This window comes from Pleurodeles waltl, chromosome 9 (genome assembly GCF_031143425.1).
Source record: "Pleurodeles waltl isolate 20211129_DDA chromosome 9, aPleWal1.hap1.20221129, whole genome shotgun sequence".
In the NCBI taxonomy this organism is placed as follows: domain Eukaryota; kingdom Metazoa; phylum Chordata; class Amphibia; order Caudata; family Salamandridae; genus Pleurodeles; species Pleurodeles waltl.
The window spans coordinates 1,186,907,405-1,186,925,044 of NC_090448.1; the positions used below are offsets into that span (position 1 = coordinate 1,186,907,405).

The following is a 17,640-nucleotide window of genomic DNA, read 5'->3' on the forward strand; positions in this document are numbered from 1 at the left end:
CAGCCCGCAGCTCCACCCATCTACCTCCATGTCCAGGAGACAGCCCCTCAGCTCCACCCCTGTACCTCCATGTCCAAATGACAGCCCCTCAGCTCCACCCCTCTACCTCCATGTCCAAGAGACAGCCTGCAGCTCCACCCCTCTACCTCCATGTCCAAGAGACAGCCCGCAGCTCCACCCCTCTACCTCCATGTCCAAGTGACAGCCCCGCAGCTCCACCCATCTACCTCCATGTCCAAGTGACAGCCCCGCAGCTCCACCCCTCTACCTCCATGTCCAAGTGACAGCCCCGCAGCTCCACCCATCTATCTCCATGTCCAAGAGACAGCTCTGCAGCTCCACCCCTCTACCTCCATGTCCAAGTGACAGCCCCGCAGCTCCACCCGTCTACCTCCATGTCCAAGTGACAGCCCCGCAGCTCCACCCGTCTACCTCCATGTCCAAGAGACAACCCGCAGCTCCACCCCTCTACCTCCATGTCCAAGTGACAGCCCCGCAGCACCACCCCTCTACCTCCATGTCCAAGAGACAGCCCGCAGCTCCACCCCTACCTCCATGTCCAAGAGACAGCCCCTCAGCTCCACCCGTCTACCTCCATGTCCAAGAGACAGCCCACAGCTCCACCCCTCTACCTCCATGTCCAAGTGACAGCCCTGCAGCTCCACCCCTCTACCTCCATGTCCAAGTGACAGCCCCGCAGCTCCACCCATCTACCTCCATGTCCAAGTGACAGCCCCGCAACTCCACCCATCTCCCTCCATGTCCAAGAGACAGCTCTGCAGCTCCACCCATCTACCTCCATGTCCAAGAGACAGCCCGCAGCTCCACCCCTCTACCTCCATGTCCAAGTGACTGCCCTGCAGCTCCACCCCTCTACCTCCATGTCCAAGTGACAGCCCCGCAGCTCCACCCATCTACCTCCATGTCCAAGTGACAGCCCCGCAGCTCCACCCCTCTACCTCCATGTCCAAGAGACAGCTCTGCAGCTCCACCCTTCTACCTCCACGTGCAAGAGACAGCTCTGCAGCTCCACCCATCTACCTCCATGTCCAAGAGACAGCCCGCAGCTCCACCCCTCTACCTCCATGTCCAAGTGACAGCCCACAGCTCCACCCCTCTACCTCCATGTCCAAGTGACAGCCCTGCAGCTCCACCCCTCTATCTCCATGTCCAAGTGACAGCCCCGCAGCTCCACCCATCTACCTCCATGTCCAAGTGACAGCCCCGCAACTCCACCCATCTACCTCCATGTCCAAGAGACAGCTCTGCAGCTCCACCCCTCTACCTCCATGTCCAAGAGACAGCCCGCAGCTCCACCCCTCTACCTCCATATCCAAGTGACAGCCCTGCAGCTCCACCCCTCTACCTCCATGTCCAAGTGACAGCCCCGCAGCTCCACCCATCTACCTCCATGTCCAAGTGACAGCCCCACAGCTCCACCCCTCTACCTCCATGTCCAAGAGACAGCTCTGCAGCTCCACCCTTCTACCTCCACGTGCAAGAGACAGCCCCGCAGCTCCACCCCTCTACCTCCATGTCCAAGTGACAGCCCGCAGCTCCACCCATCTACCTCCATGTCCAGGAGACAGCCCCTCAGCTCCACCCCTGTACCTCCATGTCCAAATGACAGCCCCTCAGCTCCACCCCTCTACCTCCATGTCCAAGAGACAGCCTGCAGCTCCACCCCTCTACCTCCATGTCCAAGAGACAGCCCGCAGCTCCACCCCTCTACCTCCATGTCCAAGTGACAGCCCCGCAGCTCCACCCATCTACCTCCATGTCCAAGTGACAGCCCCGCAGCTCCACCCCTCTACCTCCATGTCCAAGTGACAGCCCCGCAGCTCCACCCATCTATCTCCATGTCCAAGAGACAGCTCTGCAGCTCCACCCCTCTACCTCCATGTCCAAGTGACAGCCCCGCAGCTCCACCCGTCTACCTCCATGTCCAAGTGACAGCCCCGCAGCTCCACCTGTCTACCTCCATGTCCAAGAGACAACCCGCAGCTCCACCCCTCTACCTCCATGTCCAAGTGACAGCCCCGCAGCACCACCCCTCTACCTCCATGTCCAAGAGACAGCCCGCAGCTCCACCCCTACCTCCATGTCCAAGAGACAGCCCCTCAGCTCCACCCGTCTACCTCCATGTCCAAGAGACAGCCCACAGCTCCACCCCTCTACCTCCATGTCCAAGTGACAGCCCTGCAGCTCCACCCCTCTACCTCCATGTCCAAGTGACAGCCCCGCAGCTCCACCCATCTACCTCCATGTCCAAGTGACAGCCCCGCAACTCCACCCATCTCCCTCCATGTCCAAGAGACAGCTCTGCAGCTCCACCCATCTACCTCCATGTCCAAGAGACAGCCCGCAGCTCCACCCCTCTACCTCCATGTCCAAGTGACAGCCCTGCAGCTCCACCCCTCTACCTCCATGTCCAAGTGACAGCCCCGCAGCTCCACCCATCTACCTCCATGTCCAAGTGACAGCCCCGCAGCTCCACCCCTCTACCTCCATGTCCAAGAGACAGCTCTGCAGCTCCACCCTTCTACCTCCACGTGCAAGAGACAGCCCCGCAGCTCCACCCCTCTACCTCCAGGTCCAAGTGACAGCCCCGCAGCTCCACCCATCTACCTCCATGTCCAGGAGACAGCCCCTCAGCTCCACCCCTGTACCTCCATGTCCAAGTGACAGCCCCGCAGCTCCACCCATCTACCTCCATGTCCAGGAGACAGCCCCTCAGCTCCACCCCTGTACCTCCATGTCCAAATGACAGCCCCTCAGCTCCACCCCTCTACCTCCATGTCCAAGAGACAGCCTGCAGCTCCACCCCTCTACCTCCATGTCCAAGAGACAGCCTGCAGCTCCACCCCTCTACCTCCATGTCCAAGTGACAGCCCCGCAGCTCCACCCATCTACCTCCATGTCCAAGTGACAGCCCCGCAGCTCCACCCCTCTACCTCCATGTCCAAGTGACAGCCCCGCAGCTCCACCCATCTACCTCCATGTCCAAGAGACAGCTCTGCAGCTCCACCCCTCTACCTCCATGTCCAAGAGACAGCCCGCAGCTCCACCCCTCTACCTCCATGTCCAAGTGACAGCCCCGCAGCTCCACCCCTCTACCTCCATGTCTAATTGACAGCCCCGCAGCTCCACCCATCTACCTCCATGTCCAAGTGACAGCCCCGCAGCTCCACCCCTCTACCTCCATGTCCAAGAGACAGCTCTGCAGCTCCACCCCTCTACCTCCACGTGCAAGAGACAGCCCCGCAGCTCCACCCCTCTACCTCAATGTCCAAGTGACAGCCCCGCAGCTCCACCCATCTACCTCCATGTCCAAGAGACAGCCTGCAGCTCCACCCCTCTACCTCCATGTCCAAGAGACAGCCTGCAGCTCCACCCCTCTACCTCCATATCCAAGTGACAGCCCCGCAGCTCCACCCATCTACCTCCATGTCCAAGTGACAGCCCCGCAGCTCCACCCCTCTACCTCCATGTCCAAGAGACAGCCCACAGCTCCACCCCTCTACCTCCATGTCCAAGTGACAGCCCCGCAGCTCCACCCATCTACCTCCATGTCCAAGAGACAGCCCCGCAGCTCCACCCCCTACCTCCATGTCCAGGAGACAGCCCTGCAGCTCCACCCCTCTACTTCCATGTCCAAGAGACAGCCCCGCAGCTAAACGCCTCTACCTCCATGTGCAAGAGACAGATCTGCAGCTCCACCACTCTACCTCCATGTCCAAGAGACAGCCCGCAGCTCCACTCCTCTACCTCCATGTCCAAGAGACAGCCCCGCAGCTCCACCCCTCTACCTCCATGTCCAAGAGACAGCCCCGCAGTTCCACCCTTCTACCTCCATGTCCAAGAGACCGCTCCACAGCTCCACCCCTGTACCTGCATGTCCAAGAGACAGCCACTCAGCTCCACCTCTACCTCCATGTCTCAGAGACAGCCCCACAGCTCCACCCCTCTACCTCCATGTCCAAGAGACAGCTCCACAGCTCCACCCCTCTACCTCCATGTCCAAGAGACAGCCCTGCAGTTCCACCCCTCTACCTCCATGTCCAAGAGACAGCCCCACAGCTCCACCCCTCTACCTCCATGACCAAGAGACAGACTCACAACTCCACCCATCTACCTCCATGTCTCGGGGACAGCTTCGCAGCTCCACCCCTCTACCTCCATGTCCAAGAGACAGCCTCGCAGCTCCACTCCTCTACCTCCATGTCCAAGAGACAGCCTCGCAGCTCCACCCCTCTACCTCCATGTCCAAGAGACACCCCGCAGCTCCCCCCTACCTCCATGTCCAAGAGACAGCCCCGCAACTCCACCCCTCTGACCCATGTCCAAGAGAGAGCCCCGCAGCTCCACCCCTCTACCTCCATGTCCAAGAGGCAGACCCACAGCTCCACCACTCTACCTCCATGTCCAAGAGACACCCCACAGCTCCCCCTACCTCAATGTCCAAGAGACAGCTCCTCAGCTCTACCCCTCTGACCCATGTCCAAGAGACAGCCCCTCAGCTCCACCCCCTACCTCCATGTCCAAGAGACAGCCCTGCAGCTCCACCCCTCTACCTCCATGTCCAAGAGACAGACCCTCAGATCCACCCCTCTGACCCATGTCCAAGAGACAGCCCCACAGCTCCACCCCCTACCTCCATGTCCAAGAGACAGCCCTGCAGCTCCACCCCTCTACCTCCATGTCCAAGAGACAGCCCTGCAGCTCCACCCCCCTGCCCCATGTCCAAGAGACAGCCCCTTAGCTCCACCCCTCTGACCCATGTCCAAGAGACAGCCCGCAGCTCCACCCTCTACCTCCATGTCCAAGAGACAGCGCTGCAGTTCCACCCCTCTACCTCCATGTGCATGAGACAGCCCTGCAGCTCCACCCCTCTACCTCCATGTCCAAGAGACAGCCCGCAGCTCCACCCCTCTACCTCCATGTCCAAGAGACAGCCCCGCAGCTCCACCCCTCTACCTCCATGTCCAAGAGACAGCCCCTCAGATCCACCCCTCTGACCCATGTCCAAGAGACAGCCCCACAGCTCCACCCCCTACCTCCATGTCCAAGAGACAGCCCCGCAGCTCCACCCCTCTACCTCCATGTCCAAGAGACAGCCCTGCAGCTCCACCCCCCTGCCCCATGTCCAAGAGACAGCCCCTTAGCTCCACCCCTCTGACCCATGTCCAAGAGACAGCCGCAGCTCCACCCTCTACCTCCATGTCCAAGAGACAGCGCTGCAGTTCCACCCCTCTACCTCCATGTGCATGAGAGAGCCCCGCAGCTCCACCTCTCTACCTCCATGTGCAAGACACAGCCCCACAGCTCCACCCATCTACCTCCATGTCCAAGAGACAGCCCCACAGCTCCACCCATCTACCTCCATGTCCAAGAGACAGCCCCAAAGCTCCACCCCCCTACCTCCATGTCCAAGAGACAGCCCCGCAGCTCCACCCCTCTGACCCATGTCCAAGAGACAGCCCCTCAGCTCCACCCCCCTACCTCCATGTCCAAGAGACAGCTCCACAGCTCCACCCCTCTACCTCCATGTCCAAGAGACAGCCCCTCAGCTCCACCCCTCTGACCCATGTCCAAGTGACAGCCCCACAGCTCCACCCCCTACCTCCATGTCCAAGAGACAGCCCCGCAGCTCCATCCCTCTACCTCCATGTCCAAGAGACAGCCCCGCAGCTCCACCCCCCGCCCCATGTCCAAGAGACAGCCCCTCAGCTCCACCCCTCTGACCCATGTCCAAGAGACAGCCCGCAGCTCCACCCCTCTACCTCCATGTCCAAGAGACAGCCCGCAGCTCCAGCCCTCTATCTCCATGTCCAAGAGACAGCCCCGCAGCTCCACCCTCTACCTCCATGTCCAAGAGACAGCCCCGCAGCTCCACCCTCTACCTCCATGCGCAAGAGACAGCCCCACAGTTCCACCCCCTACCTCCATGTCCAAGAGAGAGCCCCGCAGCTCCACCTCTCTACCTCCATGTGCAAGAGACAGCCCCACAGCTCCACCCATCTACCTCCATGTCCAAGAGACAGCCCCACAGCTCCACCCATCTACCTCCATGTCCAAGAGACAGCTCTGCAGCTCCACCCTTCTACCTCCATGTGCAAGAGACAGCCCGGCAGTCTCTTTCAAAGATGCCCGCAGTTGTTTTCCCGCCAGGGTCCTGCAGGCTGGTTTCCAGATGAGCGCGTGTCTGCATGGGGGAGCCCTTCAGCAGGCTGCCTCCAGCCCCACGGTCGGCCTGTCGGCCGGTGGAGAGGCAGCTAAAGAGACATGCATCTGCAGCGCCTGGCTGGTTGCCAGAGTCAACACTACCTGTGGGAGCACGGCCTTACCTGGTCTTCACCACGTCCAGGGGGTGCATCAGGCAGATTTCTACAAGACCTGCGAAGACAGAGAAGAGACACTTAATGTTTGTGCAGCGCCTCTAAGCTCCGAGTTAGCGCCGCGAGGCCTTCAAAGCAGGGAGGCTCCCAGGCACTCAGCAGACTGGAATTCTTTAGAGAGGGGCTCATTTTATGAAAATACAAATAAATTAAAAGCAAAAGTAATCAGAATGAAAGAAACAGCATCAATGAAGCTATTAACGCAGGGCTCCTGGCTACAGGCAGCAGGCAAGAGGCAGTCTAGTGCCTAAACCTGTAGAGCTTCTCAAATTCATCCAAGCGCTCGAAAGCACAGTGCTCCTCGGCCAACAGCATAGGAGCCTTCCTAGAAGCACGGGTGTCTAAGGAAATAGGGCCCTAGAAGCACAGAGGTCTCAGAGAATCGGGTCCCAGGAACACAGGAGTCACAGGGAATAGGGCTCTAGGAGCACATGGGTCACAGGGAATAGAGCCCGAAAGAGCAAGGGGTCTCAGAGAATAGGACCCTAGAAGCAAAGGGTCTCAAAGAATAGGGCCCGAAAGAGCAAGGGATCTCAGAGAACAGGGACCTGGGAGCACAGGGGCCTCAGAGAGTAGGGCCCTAGAAGCACAGGGGTCTAAGGAAATAGGGCCCTAAAGCACAGAGGTCTCACAGAATTGGGCCCTAGGAACACAGGTGTCACAGGGAATAGGGCCCTAGGAGCACAGGGGTCACAGGGAATAGGGCCCTAGGAGCACAGGGGTCACAGGGAATAGGACCCTGGGAGCACAGTGGTCACGGAGAATAGGGCTCTAGGAGCACAGAGGGCATAGAGAATAGGGCCCTAGGAGCAAGGGCTCTCAGAGAATAGGGCCCTACGAGCACAGAGGCCTCAGAGATTAGGGCCCTAGGAGCAAAGGTGTCTCAGAGAATAGGGCCCTAGGAGCAAGGGGTCTCAGAGAATAGGGCCCTAGGAGCAAGGGGTCTAAGAGAACAGGGCCCTGGGAGCACAGAGGCCTCAGAGATTAGGGCCCCAGGAGTACAGGGGTCTCAGAGAATAAGGCCCTGGGAGCACAGGGGTCACGGAGAATAGGGCCCTAGGAGCACAGGGGTCTCAGAGAATCGGGCCCTAGGGGCATAGGAGTCTCAGAGAATAGGGCCAGGGGTCTCAGAGAATCGGGCCCTAGGAGCACAGGGGTCACTGAGAATAGGGCCCTAGGAGCACAGGGGTCACAGGGAATAGGGCCCTAGGAGCAAGGGGTCTCAGAGAATAGGGCCCTGGGAGCACAAGGGCCACAGAGAGTAGGGTCCTTGGAGCACAGGAGTCTCAGACAATATGGATCTATGAGCACAGGGGTCACAAGGAATAGGGTCCTGGGAGCACAGGGGTCTCAGGGACTAGGGTCCTAGGAGCACAGGGGTCTCAGGGACTAGGGTCCTAGGAGCACAGGGGTCACAGGGAATTAGGCTCTGGGAGCACAGGGGTCACGGGGAATAGTGCCACGGGAGCACAGGGGTCAGAGAGAATAGGGCCCTGGGAGCTGCAGGGGTCACAGGGAATATGGCTCTAGGAGCACAGACGTTTCGGAGAATAGGGCCCTGGGAGCACAGAGGCCTCAGAGATTAGGGCCCTAGGAGCACAGGGGTCTCAGAGAATAGGGCCCTGGGACCACAGAGGCCTCAGAGATTAGGGCCCTAGGAGTACAGGGGTCTCAGAGAATAAAGCCCTGGGAGCACAGGGGTCACAGAGAATAGGGCTCTAGGAGCACAGGGGTCTCAGAGAATCAGGCCCTAGGGGCATAGGGGTCTCAGAGAATAGGGCCAGGGGCCTCAGAGAATCGGGCCCTAGGAGCACAGGGGTCACAGGGAATAGGACCCTAGGAGCACAGGGGTCACAGGGAATAGGGCCCTAGGAGCAAGGGGTCTCAGAGAATCGGGCCCTAGGAACACAGGGGTTACAGGGAATAGGGCCCTAGGAGCACAGGGGTCAAAGGGAATAGGGCCCTAGGAGCACAGGGGTCACAGGGAATAGGACCCTGGGAGCACAGGGGTCACAGACAATACGGCCCTGGGAGGACATGGGTCACAGAGAATAGGGCTCTAGGAGCACAGGGGGCACAGAGAATAGGGCCCTAGGAGCAAGGGGTCTCAGAGCATAGGGCCCTAGGAGCACAGAGGCCTCAGAGATTAGGGCCCTAGGAGCAAGGGGTCTCAGAGAATAGGACCCTAGGAGCAAGGGGTCTAAGAGAACAGGGCCCTGGGAGCACAGAGGCCTCAGAGATTAGGGCCCCAGAGAATAAGGCCCTGGGAGCACAGGGGTCACGGAGAATAGGGCCCTAGGAGCACAGGGGTCTCAGAGAATAGGGCCAGGGGTCTCAGAGAATCGGGCCCTAGGGGCATAGGAGTCTCAGAGAATAGGGCCAGGGGTCTCAGAGAATCGGGCCCTAAGAGCACAGGGGTCACAGAGAATACGGCCCTAGGAGCACAGGGGTCACAGGGAATAGGGCCGTAGGAGCAAGGGGTCTCAGAGAATAGGGCCCTGGGAGCACAAGGGCCACAGAGAGTAGGGTCCTGGGAGCACAGGAGTCTCAGGGACTAGGGTCCTAGGAGCACAGGGGTCACAGGGAATTAGGCCCTGGGAGCACAGGGGTCATGGGGAATAGTGCCCTGGGAGCAGAGGGGTCATAGAGAATAGGGCTCTGGGAGCTGCAGGGGTCACAGGGAATAGGGCTCTAGGAGCACAGACGTTTCGGAGAATAGGGCCCTGGGAGCACAGAGGCCTCAGAGATTAGGGCCCTGGGAGCACAGAGGCCTCAGAGATTAGGGGCCTAGGAGCACAGGGATCTCAGAGAATAGGGCCCTGGGACCACAGAGACGTCAGAGATTAGGTCCCTAGGAGTACAGGGGTCTCAGAGAATAAGGGCTTGGGAGCACAGGGGTCACAGAGAATAGGGCTCTAGGAGCACAGGGATCTCAGAGAATCGGGGCATAGGGGTCTCAGAGAATAGGACCAGGGGCCTCAGAGAATCGGACCCTAGGAGCACAGGGGTCACAGGGAATAGGACCCTAGGAGCACAGGGGTCACAGGGAATAGGACCCTAGGAGCACAGGGGTCACAGGGAATAGGGCCCTAGGAGCAAGGGGTCTCAGAGAATAGGGCCCTGGGAGCAAAAGAGCCACAGAGAGTAGGGTTCTGGGAGCACAGGAGTCTCAGAGAATATGGCTCTATGAGCACATGGGTCACAAGGAATAGGGTCCTGGGAGCACAGGGGTCTCAGGGAATAGGGTCCTAGGAGCACAGGGGTCACAGGGAATTAGGCCCTGGGAGCACAGGGGTCACGGGGAATAGTGCCCTGTGAGCACAGGGGTCACAGAGAATAGGGCCCTGGGAGCTCCAGTGGTCACAGGGAATAGGGCTCTAGGAGCACAGAGGTTTCGAAGAATAGGGCCCTGGGAGCACAGAGGCCTCAGAGATTAGGGCCCTAGGAGCACAGGGGTCTCAGAGAATAGGGCCCTAGGAGCACAGGGGTCTCAGAGAATAGGGCCCTGGGAGCACAAGGGCCACAGAGAGTAGGGTCCTGGGAGCACGGGAGTCTCAGAGAATATGAATCTATGAGCACAGGGCTCACAAGGAATAGGGTCCTGGGAGCACAGGGGTCTCAGGGATTAGCGTCCTAGGAGCACAGGGTGCTCCCAGGGAATAGTGCCCTGGGAGCAGAGGGGTCAGAGAGAATAGGGCCCTGGGAGCTGCAGAGGTCACAGGGAATAGGGCTCTAGGAGCACAGACGTTTCGGAGAATAGGGCCCTGGGAGCACAGAGGCTTCAGAGAATAGGGCCCTAGGAGTACAGGGTCACAGGGAATAGGGCCCTAGGAGCACAGGGGTCACAGGGAATAGGGCCCTGGGAGCACAAGGGCCACAGAGAGTATGGTCCTGGGAGCACAGGAGTCTCAGAGCACAGGGTCCTGGGAGCACAGGAGTCTCAGAGAATAGGGCCCTAGGAGCAAGGTTTCACAGGGAATTAGGCCCTGTGAGCACAGGGGTCACAGGGAATTGTGCCCTGGGAGCACAGGGGTCACAGGGAATAGGGCTCTAGGAGCACAGAGGTTTCGGAGAATAGGGCCCAGGGAGCACAGAGGTTTCGGAGAATAGTCCCGTGGGAGCACAGGGGTGTCAGAGAATAGTGCCCTGGGAGCACAGGAGTCTCAGAGAGTAGGGCCCTGGGAGCACAGGGGTGTCAGTGAATAGGGCCCTGGGAGCACAGGAGTCTCAGAGAGTAGGGCCCTGGGAGCACAGGAGTCTCAGAGAGTAGGGCCCTGGAAGCACAGGGGTGTCAGTGAATAGGGCCCTGGAAGCACAGGAGTGTCAGTGAATAGGGCCCTGGAAGCACAGGGGTCTCAGAGAGTAGGGCCCTGGGAGCACAGGAGTCTCAGAGAGTAGGGCCCTGGGAGCACAGGAGTCTCAGAGAGTAGGGCCCTGGGAGCACAGGAGTCTCAGAGAGTAGGGCCCTGGAAGCACTGGGGTGTCAGTGAATAGGGCCCTGGGAGCACAGGAGACTCAGAGAGTAGGGCCCTGGGAGCACAGGAGTCTCAGAGAGTAGGGCCCTGGGAGCACAAGGGACTCAGAGAGTAGGGCCCTGGGAGCACAAGGGACTCAGAGAGTAGGGCCCTGGGAGCACAGAGGTGTCAGTGAATAGGGCCCTGGGAGCACAGGGGTCTCAGGGAGTAGGGCCCTGGAAGCACAGGGGTGTCAGTGAATAGGGCCCTGGGAGCACAGGGGACTCAGAGAGTAGGGCCCTGGGAGCACAGGAGTCTCAGAGAGTAGGGCCCTGGGAGCACAAGGGACTCAGAGAGTAGGGCCCTGGGAGCACAGAGGTGTCAGTGAATAGGGCCCTGGGAGCACAGAGGTCTCAGGGAGTAGGTCCCTGGAAGCACAGGGGTGTCAGTGAATAGGGCCCTGGGAGCACAGGGGACTCAGAGAGTAGGGCCCTGGGAGCACAGGGGTCTCAGAGAGTAGGGCCCTGGGAGCACAGGGGACTCAGAGAGTAGGGCCCTGGGAGCACAGGAGTCTCAGAGAGTAGGGCCCTGGGAGCACAGAGGTGTCAGTGAATAGGGCCCTGGGAGCACAGGGGTCTCAGGGAGTAGGGCCCTAGAAGCACAGGGGTGTCAGTGAATAGGGCCCTGGGAGCACAGGGGTCTCAGGGAGTAGGGCCCTGGAAGCACAGGGGTCTCAGGGAGTAGGGCCCTGGAAGCACAGGGGTGTCAGTGAATAGGGCCCTGGGAGCACAGGGGACTCAGAGAGTAGGGCCCTGGAAGCACAGGAGTCTCAGAGAGTAGGGCCCTGGGAGCACAGGGGTCTCAGAGAGTAGGGCCCTGGGAGCACAGGGGACTCAGAGAGTAGGGCCCTGGGAGCACAGGAGTCTCAGAGAGTAGGGCCCTGGGAGCACAGAGGTGTCAGTGAATAGGGCCCTGGGAGCACAGAGGTGTCAGTGAATAGGGCCCTGGGAGCACAGGGGTCTCAGGGAGTAGGGCCCTGGAAGCACAGGGGTGTCAGTGAATAGGGCCCTGGGAGCACAGGGGACTCAGAGAGTAGGGCCCTGGAAGCACAGGAGTCTCAGAGAGTAGGGCCCTGGGAGCACAGGGGTCTCAGAGAGTAGGGCCCTGGGAGCACAGGGGACTCAGAGAGTAGGGCCCTGGGAGCACAGGGGTCTCAGAGAGTAGGGCCCTGGGAGCACAGGGGTCTCAGGGAGTAGGGCCCTGGAAGCACAGGAGTCTCAGAGAGTAGGGCCCTGGAAGCACAGGGGTGTCAGTGAATAGGGCCCTGGGAGCACAGGGGACTCAGAGAGTAGGGCCCTGGGAGCACAGGAGTCTCAGAGAGTAGGGCCCTGGGAGCACAAGGGACTCAGAGAGTAGGGCCCTGGGAGCACAGAGGTGTCAGTGAATAGGGCCCTGGGAGCACAGGGGTCTCAGGGAGTAGGGCCCTAGAAGCACAGGGGTGTCAGTGAATAGGGCCCTGGGAGCACAGGGGACTCGGAGAGTAGGGCCCTGGGAGCACAGGAGTCTCAGAGAGTAGGGCCCTGGGAGCACGAGGGACTCAGAGAGTAGGGCCCTGGGAGCACAGGGGACTCAGAGAGTAGGGCCCTGGGAGCACAGGGGACTCAGAGAGTAGGGCCCTGGGAGCACAGGGGTCTCAGAGAGTGTGGCCCTGGGAGCACAGAGGTGTCAGTGAATAGGGCCCTAGGATGACTTGATGCACAAGTACACGGCCGAGTGACTGAGCCAACGTCTGATGACTTACTGAGTGTCTAAAACCCTCAATGACTGACGTGGCCCTCTGATTTATAAGCCAGACCTTTTGGCATTGTCAATACTTGTTTGCGTTACTGGAGCACAAGTGGTAAGTAAACTGATGAGGCCACTGCAGGGCTTGGGGTTCACAAACACCCATGGACTAGCAGTGATTGCAGTTACTAGAGTAACTCCTTCCAAACCATTTGCAAATGGTATATGGTCACCGGTGCCATAATGAATGTCCTGTAGTGTCAACTAACCTGGCACTGCATTGCAATGTCACGGTTTCTTAAATGTCATACTGCTATGACTCCCCAGTGCTGGGGGGCACTTACATGGACCATACAGCCTTCTGTGCACCCCATCAGGTCACACCGGCTTACAGCTGTCACGCATTATCAGCCCTCACATTGCAGCTTTTCGTGAACGATAAAACAGCGGAAGGAAACTTTTGTTTTTCATCAAATTTAATTTTGAATTTGAGTCACAAAATACTAAAGTCTGCAAAGCCATCATGAACTTAATGATCAGACATAAATCAAAATGGAAACATTTACATAAGCCTGATCGATTATTAGAATTACTTATTTCTCAAAAAACACTGAAGGGATGTTCTCAAAATGTTAAAAATCACATTGAAGGAAATAGATTCTGTTCAGATTGTATTTGTTGTGATTCTGTTCAGTAACTGTATATAAAGCTCAGAGGAAAACACCATGACGGTGTTACCATGGAGACAGCATCTTCTGCGACATCCGACCTCTTTCTAGCCCCCTCCACCTGTAGCTCCGCCCCTCCTCAAACCTAAAACTGATGACTCTGCCCTGCCTCCTCATGCCCCCAGGAAGATGTAAAACAGCTCTGCTCCCAGGGGCAGGCAGGAGGAGCCGTGGGGCTCCCCATCGCCCCAGAGGTAAGGCTAGGGCTGCATATAAGCACCACCCCTGTGCGCCAACATCAGTTTATTTCTCGACTATATTGGCCCCATCAGATGTGTAGCCAAACCCTAATCAATGGGCCAGTGTGCAGGCCTTTAGTATGTCACCTCTTTGGATGGAAAAATATACCATTCTACACAAAGAGAGGTTTGAGGGCAGAGAGTAATCTGAGGTATACCAGAAAGAGCATTGCCGAAAGTATGTAACTGCTCCTTCTGATGGCTACTTCTAACCATAACCGGTCCTTCTGATGAATACTTCTAATCATAACCATAACTGGTCCTTCTGATGGCTACTTCTAACCATAACTGGCCCTTCTGATGGATACTTCTAACCATAACTGGTCCTTCTGATGCATACTTCTAACCATAACTGGTCCTTTTGTTAAATACTTCTAATCATAACCATAACTGGTCCTTATGATGGATACTTCTAACCATAACTGGTCCTTTTGTTGGATACTTCTAATCATAACCATAACTAGCCCTTCTGATGGATACTTCTAACGTCCTTCTGATGGGTACTTCCAACCATAACTGGTCCTTCTGATGGATACTTCTAACCATAATTGGCCCTTCTGATGGATACTTCTAACCATAACTGGTCCTTAAGATGGATACTTCTAACCATAACTGGCCCTTTTGTTGGATACTTCTAATCATAACCATAACTGGTCCTTCTGATGGATACTTCTAACCATAACTGGTCCTTCTGAGGCATACTTCTAACCATAACTGGTCCTTTTGTTAAATACTTCCAATCATAATCATAACTCGCCCTTCTGATGGATATTTCTAACGTCCTTCTGATGGATACTTCTAACCATAACTGGTCCTTCTGATGGATACTTCTAACCATAATTGGCCCTTTTGATGGATACTTCTAACCATAACTGGTCCTTAAGATGGATACTTCTAACCATAACTGGTCCTTCTGATGGATACTTCTAACCATAACTGGTTCCTTTGTTAAATACTTCTAATCATAACCATAACTGGCCCTTCTGATGGCTACTTCTAACCATAACTGGTCCTTATGATGGATACTTCTAACCATAACTGGTCCTTTTGTTGGATACTTCAATCATAACCATAACTAGCCCTTCTGATGGATACTTCTAACGTCCTTCTGATGGGTACTTCCAACCATAACTGGTCCTTCTGATGGATACTTCTAACCATAACTGGCCCTTCTGATGGATATTTCTAACCGTAACTGGTCCTTCTGTTCTAACCATAACTGGTCCTTCTGATGGATACTTCTAATCATAACCATAACTGGTCCTTAAGATGGATACTTCTAACCATAACTGGTCCTTCTGATGGATACTTCTAAACATAACTGGTCCTTATGATGCATACTTCTAACCATAACTGGTTCTTTTGTTAAATACTTCTAGTCATAACCGTAACTGGCCCTTCTGATGGATACTTCTAACCATAACTCGTCCTTATGATGGATACTTTTAACCATAACTGGTCCTTTTGTTGGATACTTCTAATCATAACCATAACTAGCCCTTCTGATGGATACTTCTAACGTCCTTCTGATGGGTACTTCCAACCATAACTGGTCCTTCTGATGGATACTTCTAACCATAACTGGCCCTTCTTATGGATACTTCTAACCATAACTGGTCCTTCTGATGGATATTTCTAACCGTAACTGGTCCTTCTGTTCTAACCATAACTGGTCCTTCTGATGGATACTTCTAATCATAACCATAACTGGTCCTTAAGATGGATACTTCTAACCATAACTGGTCCTTTTGTTGGATACTTCTAATCATAACCATAACTGGCCCTTCTGATGGATACTTCTAACCATAACTGGTCCTTCTGATGGATACTTCTAATCATAACCATAACTGGTCCTTCTGATGGATACTTCTAACCATAACTGGTCCTTTAATTGGATACTTCTAATCATAACCATAACTGGCCCTTCTGATGGATACTTCTAAACATAACCATAACTGGCCCTTCTGATGGATACTTCTAATCATAACCATAACTGGCCCTTCTGATGGATACTTCTAATCATAACTGGCCCTTCTGATGGACACTTCTAACTATAACTAGTCTTTCTTAAGAGACTTCTAATCATAACTATAACTGGTTCTTCTGATGGATACTTCTAACCATAACTGGTCCTTCTGATTGATACTTTTAACCATAACTGGGCTTCTGACGGATACTTCTACCTGCAAATTCCTCACTTTTAGAATAGATACCAAAGCAGTACCTCCCAAGGAGGTTGGTCCTTGGAATGGGAACAGATCACAATGTCCTGCAGGACTGAATGGGCAAAATGCCCGTCATCGGACCTGGCTATCAAGGCAGCAGTCGCCGTGGATGTGTGCACTGAAGCCCATGTCATGGCCTGACAAATGTCAAGAACAGGCACTCCACTGCCAATGCAGTGATAGCTTCTTAGGCCCTTCTGAAATGACTCCTCAGTGGTTCCAAATGCTTCTCATTGGTCAGTGCATATTAGATCTCGATGCAGAGGTCCGTCCACCTTGACAAAGTCCTTTGCTGAGCAGCCATTTCTTTCTTTGCCCCAGACAACCACAAGAAACTCTAATTGTCCACTGGATGGTCTTTGGTTCAACCCATGTAGTAGCTCAAGGCTCGTCGGAGGGGTGAAGTGGAGCACTGAATCCAGAGTGACTCTTACGAAGGGAGTCACTTCCGCACCTTGATAGGTAAGCCCATCAAAGTCAGGAGGTTTGCCGCTGCCCTCAGGAAGGCTACGGCTGACTGTGGCATGCCAATCTTCAACAACCAGGCGTCGAGGTAGGGAGAACAGGCCCCCCAACCTCTGAAGGTGTGCTGCGACTACTGGCGTCACTTTTGTGAATAACCGAGGGGCTCTGGTGAGGCCGAAGGAACCACAGCAAATTGAAAATGCTTCTGGCACACTTTGAACCATGAGTAGGGTCTGTGAGACTGCAGGATGGGGGCATCAGAGCAGGCATCCTGCAAGCCCGAAGCTGCCAGCCGGTCAGCTGGATCCAGGGCCCAGAGAAGATGGGCCAACAGGGGCATCATACGTTTGTCCTTCCGCGAGAAGGCATTCAAAGGGCAGAGAACCAAAAAAGGAGTCAGTCTCGTCCAGTCTTTCAGTGAAAAGGAAGTGGCTGGGAACCTTGAATCTGAAGATGGGAGCACCCCTGACAGAAAACACCCAACACAAGTAAAACCACAGCAGCATTATTCACCAGAAAGAGCAACCAAGATGGTTCACAGATCAGGCTCAATGGAGAGGAGATAAAGTGAAAACAGCAGCTGCTACCCAGGAGGGACACTGCACTCCTGTGTGGTAAAAGTACAGAGCTGATAACGCCAAGGGATGTACCCCACTGTGTCTTAAAATGTGACTTTCTTGCTGCAGAGACTGCCCAACAATGCCCATAGCATGGTCCTACTCACCCCACAAGGATTCCTTGAATGTCGCTCTATACTGCCAGGTGCAAGAGTGAAAGCTACTGCTGTGCAGAGCTAGGCTTTGAGGCCTGGCCCATCTCTGCATACTACCAACCCGTGCCCACTGCCAAGCCCTGCACACTACCAACCCGTGCCCACTGCCAAGCCCTTCACACTACCAACCCTTGTCCACTGCCAAGCCCTGCACACTACCAACCCGTGCCTACTACCAACCCGTGCCCACTGCCAAGCCCTGCACACTACCAACCTGTGCCTACTACCAACCCATGCCCACTGCCAAGCCCTGCACACTACCAACCCGTGCCCACTGCCAAGCCCTGCACACTGCCAACCTCTGCATACTATCAACTCCTGCACACTACCAACCCGTGCCCACTGCCAAGCCCTGCACACTACCAACCCGTGCCCACTACCAACCTGTGCCCACTGCCAAGCCCTGCACACTACCAACCCGTGCCCACTGCCAAGCCCTGCACACTGCCAAGCTCTGCATACTATCAACTCCTGCATGCTACCAACCCGTGCCCACTGCCAAGCCCTGCACACTACCAACCCGTGACCACTGCCAAGCCCTGCACACTACCAACCCGTGCCCACTGACAAACCC

General features: G+C 56.2%; 1 protein-coding gene across 3 annotated transcripts in view; it reads right to left on the minus strand.

Moving 5' to 3' along the window:
* The window catches only part of SLC25A21 (solute carrier family 25 member 21), a 688,489-nt gene that overhangs the window by 431,011 nt on the left and 239,838 nt on the right, over positions 1-17,640 (minus strand). For all 3 annotated transcript variants that reach the window (XM_069209140.1, XM_069209141.1, XM_069209143.1), the window contains one exon: positions 6,348-6,396. In XM_069209140.1, the coding sequence (XP_069065241.1) occupies positions 6,348-6,396 (49 nt within the window). The remainder of the gene's footprint in view (positions 1-6,347; positions 6,397-17,640) is intronic.